The sequence below is a fragment of the Sipha flava genome, unplaced genomic scaffold (genome assembly GCF_003268045.1).
Source record: "Sipha flava isolate LNK unplaced genomic scaffold, YSA_version1 103_pilon_pilon, whole genome shotgun sequence".
NCBI classification, from domain to species: domain Eukaryota; kingdom Metazoa; phylum Arthropoda; class Insecta; order Hemiptera; family Aphididae; genus Sipha; species Sipha flava.
In genome coordinates, this window is record NW_020271717.1 from 557,754 (window position 1) to 565,917 (window position 8,164).

The 8,164-nt window shown below is 28.2% G+C and overlaps 1 protein-coding gene across 1 annotated transcript; it reads left to right on the top strand.

Annotated features, from left to right (window-relative positions):
- Positions 1-2,398: 2,398 nt before the first annotated feature.
- On the top strand, positions 2,399-7,793 carry LOC112682146 (PCNA-associated factor-like). The gene is made up of 3 exons (XM_025552660.1): positions 2,399-2,722; positions 6,807-6,920; positions 7,303-7,793. The coding sequence occupies exons 1-3, from the start codon at positions 2,686-2,688 to the stop codon at positions 7,476-7,478; spliced, it is 327 nt and encodes a 108-aa protein (XP_025408445.1). The 5' UTR covers positions 2,399-2,685; the 3' UTR covers positions 7,479-7,793.
- Positions 7,794-8,164: the final 371 nt, after the last annotated feature.

Here is an 8,164-nt window from a genome sequence, read left to right on the forward strand (position 1 = left end):
TAACTATTTACCTTACTTATTGCTTAATTACTTCATAAAGGTTTTAGAAAAAAACACTTAATATCAATTTGAAGCGTATATAAACATAGGTTTAATTATTTAAATATTAAATACGTTATTAAAATTAAAGAAATGTAAAACAAAAAATATTTTATTTCATTTTTAAGCAACTATAATTTAAAAAAAATATATTTCAAAAATGTTTCACGGGATAGTTGATAATTTAAGTAACTATCTTAAAATGTTTTAAAGATGTATTCAGGGCTGGCCCAAGCGAAAATAGTGCACAAGCAAAATAAAATATTACCGCCTCTATAAAAAAAAATGAGCTCTTAATTTAACTTATCCTCTACCCCTATTTTTTATGTGAAATATCTACATAAAAAAAAATTTTAATTTTTTATTTTATGTATAAAATTATACGTAAAAAAACATAAAAATTATTTCTACAATTTAAATCTTTCTTATAAAACACTGATAGAGCTAAAAAAAAAACGAACAAGTCAATTTTGGAAATGCTGCCCTTATTAAAGTGCCGCTCTAGGCAAGTACATAGCTCATCTATACCTTGAGCCGGCCCTAGATGTATTTGCATGCTGTATAATCACTTTTAAATACTGAGAACCGAGAGGCGTTTAGCTTCATCATGTGTGTGAAATAGATATAAATGTCAATGTACGTCTGTATACTTGATATGGTATAAATCAGGGCTTCAAACCATAATGATTTTTTGTGGTTAATGGTTTTAGTTCATCTACCATATTATTCGGTTTTAAAAACTGATTAATACTAAACTTATATTTTATAATTTTTTAGAACCGGTTTTAAATGTAATAAAACCGGTTAATTTTGTAGTATATTTTTTTATAACAATTATATACCTCAAACAATTCATTATCATAATTATGAAATAATTAATTAGAAAATTCAACTATCGTGAGATATTCTTAAAATAAGTTCATAATTTATATATTTATAATATTTTTTTTTTCAGCTTCAGAGGCCGTATATTAATATACAATAAATAATATAATACACATTTTTATGTTTTTATTACAATATTGAATATACTAACATACATAATGAACAACATAATTGCAATATTTATTATAAAATAAGACAAAAAAGAAAAACCATATTAATTCAAAATGTTGAACAAATTTACAAATATTTGATACAATATAAGATAACACCATCGTCCATTAAAAGCGGTATTGTAATAATAAACAATGTGATTTCTGCTTGTCATTAATCGTGTTCACATATTATCTATAGTAGTGTGGGGTTACAACCAGTAGACCCACTTACCAACTGTTCAATTTTTATCTTGGGAATTATTTTATATTTATCTAATAATTTTTACCTGCCTTTTGTTAAACAAAACAGCTGACCAACTTAAAAAAATGTGTAAAAACTAAAATTAAATATTAATTATTTTTCGTAATTAAAAATGTAAATTTATTTCCGTTCGAGAACGAAAAATATTTTTCTGGTTAACTATTTCGTTTTAGTTTTATAAAATTAGTAATTGTGGTTCCATTTTTGTTTTCGTTCATACACATTTTTCAATAAAACCGGTTAATAAAAAAACGGTTTTAACCGATTTGAAGACCTGGCATAAAGACATGCATTGATAGGCGAATTTTTCTATCGCATCATAGTATCCTACCATCTACAGATCGACTGTCACTTAATTTGTACATTCTTAAGATTTACTAACTAGAGTGTAAATTTATCCACCAAACCCACCTAAACACTAGACACCCACCACCAAAGTTAAATGAAAGGGCGAATTGCCCCATAAAAGTAAGTGTTTATACGAACATTTGGGATGTAATATTTAAATATCAAATAATTTTCATGAGTGTTCATTTGTATGAGTTCAAAGTCGACGATGATCTCTACCCCGAGCCGATCATTTGGATCATTTACATGACCCATGTGTATTCTGATCTGCGGTACACGGTGCACCCTTTACACAGAACGATGGAAAAATTTGACTTTCAGTCGGTTTAAACAAACGGTTATTTTATGTAATTATGACGGGCACCGACCGAGTCATTTCGATACGATTGAAACATTGCGGTCGCGCCGATTCGTCGGTGTCTATATTCATCGCGTTTGAACGTTGATTTGTCCACATGTTAAGGTATGAATAAAATAAAGGAGAACAATATAGGCGGTATAGTGATCATTGCGCATTGTTATCCGACCAGATATTTTAGCATCTTTATTAATAACACGACCGAATCGCTGTAAACGATATCCGTATCGGCGTTAGATGATATACCGCCAAGATAAGATACCGGGCCCGTAATAATAATTATTAACGAGACGTTTTCCGCGAGACTAAAATATTATTATCAGCGTATTAAAACCCGTTGTTGCCTAGCTGGGATCAAGAAACGGGCATTGTCGTATCGACAGCTCCACGACGTTGTTGCATTAGGCACTTCCACGTCGTTGGTTTTCGACAATATTGTAATACGTCGCGACATTTTAACACTCTTATTCGTTCATAAGATCTATTGCAGCATTTTTTTTTTTTCATTTTTTGTCCTCTTATAATTCTACATCTAACCAAGAATCAACCGCCGTCAATTTTTTCCGGCTAAATCATTATTATTAATAAGATCGAATCGTTGTCGTTATTGTCGTTGATTTTGCTTCGATACTCATTTCAAAATGGTCAGAACCAAGAACATGGTCAACTACAATAGAGGTAACTATCTCTCCATTTGTACGATACAATAATAGAACTGAATATATTATTATCGTAAAATGTGTAGACTTTCATTTTTAAAATTAAATACCATTCACATTTTCTTATGTACCATCTGTGATGAACTTAAATTTAACATTGTAACGTGTAGAACGCATTTTTAGAGAAGAATTAACATTCAAATCTATTATAAAATCATAATAACCAATATCGAAATCGTATTGCCTAGTACGAAATAGATGTATTTTTAACAATTTAAAAATTGTTGATTTTAGCCCGTACAGAGTAATATACTTATTTCTAAAGAATTATTAAGTTTATATGAAACTCACTAGAAGTTAGAAACCCCGTGTATCTCACTTCCTCCTTGATAGACTCTAACACGCTTTAATAACGCTCTAACACGGTCAATATCTACATTTATTACTCGTATTTTCATATTTCAAAATCCGTACTAATCATACTAATCGATTTACATTTTTTTCACAGTGAATCGTACTTTTAAGCTTTAAAACATCAAAATATCTGAAAAATTAAATAATATTGCATGAAATCCTAATCCTATTTTTAATGATCTTAAGATTTAAATTAAAACATTATAAAAAAAATTAAGAACACCGCTGGAACGATAACTTAGAGAAATTAAATCTAAGATACAAGCTATAATTCTAACAAAAAATTTGTAATATTTTACACGAAAATATAATTATTAAAAATCAATGGTTGACAAATGATTCGTCATAAACTCACATTCATCAACGAAGTTATATAATTTATTTTAATCCGTTCACACGAGATTATTCTATCGATTGAATATCTGTTGATAAATCGAATTATAAAGACAGACTCTTGTATTTTACGGTGTATTTAGACTTAATAGGTTAAACCTGTTTTCATGCACATTTCCCACTAACATTATCTTTATATGCTATTGAACAAGCAAATGGATTTCGTTCCGTCGGTGAATATCGTTTACGTCGTAGCAATTATGACATTGCCCACCGACATTGCGATCTACACCGAAAATAGTTAGCGTTATCAGTTGTGAAGTTAAGAAATAATTTTCCACTGTCAGGTGAAATATGAAACGATTACTGTTTACGGGTACGCTGAGCGCATATTAAGTACAACGTTTCGTGGTTTATGCAATTAGAACGAAAACTATGTTTACAATAAGTATATTTGATGAGTTTAAATAAAAAAATATATTTAGTTTATTATATTAATGTCAATACTATTTATAAATACGCGTCTACTAGTATTGAAGAGTTGTGTTGCAATACTTATCATTATTACTCATTATAAAAATACTTATCAAATAATTATGCATCAAAAATCATAAACACATATTTGTTTTAAGTAATTCTCTCTTTTCTAACCCTTCTTATTCTTTAATTCTAAAAATCGAACATTTATACGAATGACTAATCGTTTCTACTTCATTTCGTACCTAATGCATTCGTGACGTATTGTTGTGTATACTATATCATTTGATGAAGGATAAGAATGAGATATTATTAACTGTCAGTCGAATATGAATTTAAATTAATAAATCTCATTTTACTTAGGAGCGAGTATACAGTTTGGTTGTGAATTGTATGCTTTAATTTATTATATTGCAGGAATTCGCCCAAAACTACGATTAAAATGTTCTATGCGAATGAATGATATTTTATTAATAACAGTTTAAGCTCGGATGAACTAGAAACATTCGGATGGTATACTATTCGCATACATAATTGGATATCATCATAGGCGAAACTATGGGTCAGGCCAGTAAGGCCATGGCCTGACCTAATACTAAATAAAAATATGTATATATTATATATTTTAATAATTATTTAGGCATTATAAATAATATATTTTTACATGTAAACGTAAACATTTGTACGTTTCATATAATACTATAATATAATATAGTATAGAGGTACAATTGCTACAAATAAGGATTTTAATAGAACATAATAAGTCTATTCAATGTATTCGAATAATCGGTTTTATTAGTCATTGTTTAATTTAGACATTTGACGTTTATTTTTATAATTATATTATAGGAAATAATAGTTAATTTTACGTAATAATACTTTTTATATTTTTCATTTGGCCTGACCTAATAAAAGTGTCTAGTTTCGCCTATGGATATTATTAATTTATGCGATTATGTTTATTTTATTTAGTGGTCCACGATTTAATATTACAATGTTGTTTATCAGGGGTGGCTCCAAAGCTTTGGTTAGGGAGAGGGCCAAGTTATAATTTTACAAAATCTTATACCTAACAAAAAGAAAACAACAATTTTTACAACACAAATTCAAGTAGTTTATTTTTAAAATTGGTAAAAATATCAATAATATTATGTATTTGATCTAAAATATCTAATTTATGATATACATTAATTAGACATAATGCTGATAGTTTATTTTCAGTCATCATTGAACGAAGCCAGGTTTTTAGTCTCCGAAGTGTGGAGAAACTCCTTTTAACCGTCATACCTCTATGGCTCTATCTATATACTTGCACGTGTCGTATGATAGTACATATTATAATATGCATTTTTTGTTATCAATATACATTTTTTTATGAATATGGTACGGGTTTGGGAGGGGGCCGCGGCTTCTAGCCCCCCTCCCCCCGAACCGACCCTGTCGTTAACATGTTTAAAATATTTTCTCGTTCTAATATTATGCGTTTAAGATGAATACCACTAAAATATTTTAAAATATGCTTTCATTCGTTATTTTATCTCAACTATAAAAATGTCCATTCGAATGGAAAATTATTTTGCCCTACATTTCACTGACATCTTATTGATTTGACTTTTATTTATTTTTTCTTTCATTTGACGTTTTAGCGTCAACGCATACATTTTTGAATGTTAATAATTGTGTAAACAAATCTTTGATTTTTGAATTATTTTGAATACTGAGGTAGTAAATTTTTCTTATATAAAACAAAAAAAAAAAAAAAACAAATCCATAATAAAAACAAATTAGAATATTTTTTTTTTTTTTTTAAATCTCAGAATTTAAATTTTATCAAAAGTTTAAACTTATTAAACAAAACATAGTTTTATGTTTACAGCACTTGTAGTTTTAATCTAGAAAAATTCATATTATAATAATATTAATTATATAATCTTATAATATAGGTAAATACTAATCTATTTTATAATACATTATTAAATTCTATTTATGCAGTTGATCTAAACGTTTTTATTGGTTTGCCAAAAATATTGTTTTCATAAAGGATTATAAATTATTTACTCATATGTATGATTACATATAACTTATCGCATTAACATTACTCTTGTAAATACATCTTAAATAGTATTTTAATATTGGTTATTATTAGTTCGTATATTTTTAACCACCATAATAGGTAATTTTGTCCTTGATTCAAATGATTTTGCAGTCAAATTAAATGTATTCCTAAATTCTGATTTAACTATGAAATTACCAAAAATCTCTTTTCCCTTTTTATGAGAATAACTATATTGAATTAAAATGTACTGAACATGAGTTGGTAGGCATTTTTAATGTTATGTGTGAAAAATAACTGTAAAAAGTAACTGTTACATTACCAGAGTAAATTATTATTATATTCGTCAAACTGAAAATTAATTTTAATGAAGTTATTTGCGTATTAATTATTTAAACTATTTAATCCGTTGGAATTACAATTTTAGTATAACATTTTTTCCAATTTTAGATTCTATGCGAAAAAATTAGTGCTGTGGATTTTTTTTTTTTTAATAAATTAGTATGCCATGTTATTTTATTATTTTTTCGAGTGTTTTCGAACCAATAAAGATAGAAATAAATCATACCAACATATATTTATTTTTCTTTTAAAAAATTCGTCCAAGAATATTATTTTTATTATTCAGAAAACGTATATAAATAATAAATTTCTACGATTTTTATTTTCGTCGTAAATTCTAACATTCTCTCCGGGAAATGTATGCATGAAAGTCTGAAATAATAGCTATCAAATAAGGTCAGATAATTTTAGACGAACTATTTATATACATATTTTAACTTATATATAACATTTTAATAAATGTCATTTATTTTATCAATCACAGTTACCATGGGGAAATCGGCTAAAATGGCGGCGAGTAAATCGACGTGTAGTGGCGGCAGCGGAGGTTCGTCCACAGCATCAGCTTCCTGTGCTGGGCCGTCTACTCCGGGAAAAAGTAATTATTGCATCACACAAATCTCTCTGGATGTTTTTACTATTAGAATAATTATAATTAATATTATTAAAATATTATCAATATAGTTATTATTGTTACTACTTATTTGTTTTATTTAATTTATTTATTGTTTCATTATTATTACATATTATTAACACATCTCTTGTACCTGTGATTGATATGGAATTCGTGCAGCAAGTGATCTACCATCTATAATTTTAAATTTGGTATACTTGATCTAGAATGTCATGCGTTATAGGATGGCTACAAGAGATCACGTGCTATGTATAATTACCATTTTGATTTGCACGGTTTAAAAAATTACCACGTCGTATCTTTTGCGTTACCAAACCCTCGTTGAATATTGCATTTTGCTCTCCAGACAAATACTCGGGCGGAAATCCAGTTCACCCCAGAGAGACGCCGGTTTGGCAGAAGGAGATAACGTGCTTTTTCCAATTGAAAAACGAAGTCCAACGATCGGTCGATGACGTCGACGATGACGAGCAACCGATGGATTTGGATACACCGCAACAGCCAGAATCGTCGGAAATGTAAATCGGAACTCGTTTCAATTTTTATTTTTTTACAACAACTATTTTCCTGTTCTCAAACCTATCTGTATTGGGTGTTTTTCACTACGATCCTTTGGTCGAATGCGAATATTTATGTAAACTCGTTCGGTGTTTTTTTTTCTACTGCATATTATTTTATATTTTTAAAATACTTTTTAGACGATATGTTCCTACACGTATGTGTTGTAAAATCACGTTCGTGTTTGGGATATATGTAAATATTAGTATAGCATATGAATTATAATATATATTTCCTTAAGGCAAAATAAAATACGAATTTCATAAGTTGTATGGTATTTTTTTTATAATAATAATATGTCTATGTGCGTACATTAATCGATATAAGATATGTGTGGTAAATTATATTTTTAATAGAATTTTAAAATTGAAAAAGTTCAAAATGATGTTGAACAGACTTCTTGGATGGTATTAGTTAATGTACACAGATTAAATTTCGTGATTTTTGAATTATTTTATTTTTTATTTTAAATACATTTATCCGTTCAAATGAAACGACTTGTTAGGATCAACCATTTATGCACGGAACTGAAATGATTTGTTTCTAGTTGTATTCACATGAAGGGCGTTAAAGGGTGCGAAGGGGGCATTCGCTCCCCCCATGGCTCGTATTTTTTTTTGAATACAATACATTGATTTATTTAAAAAATG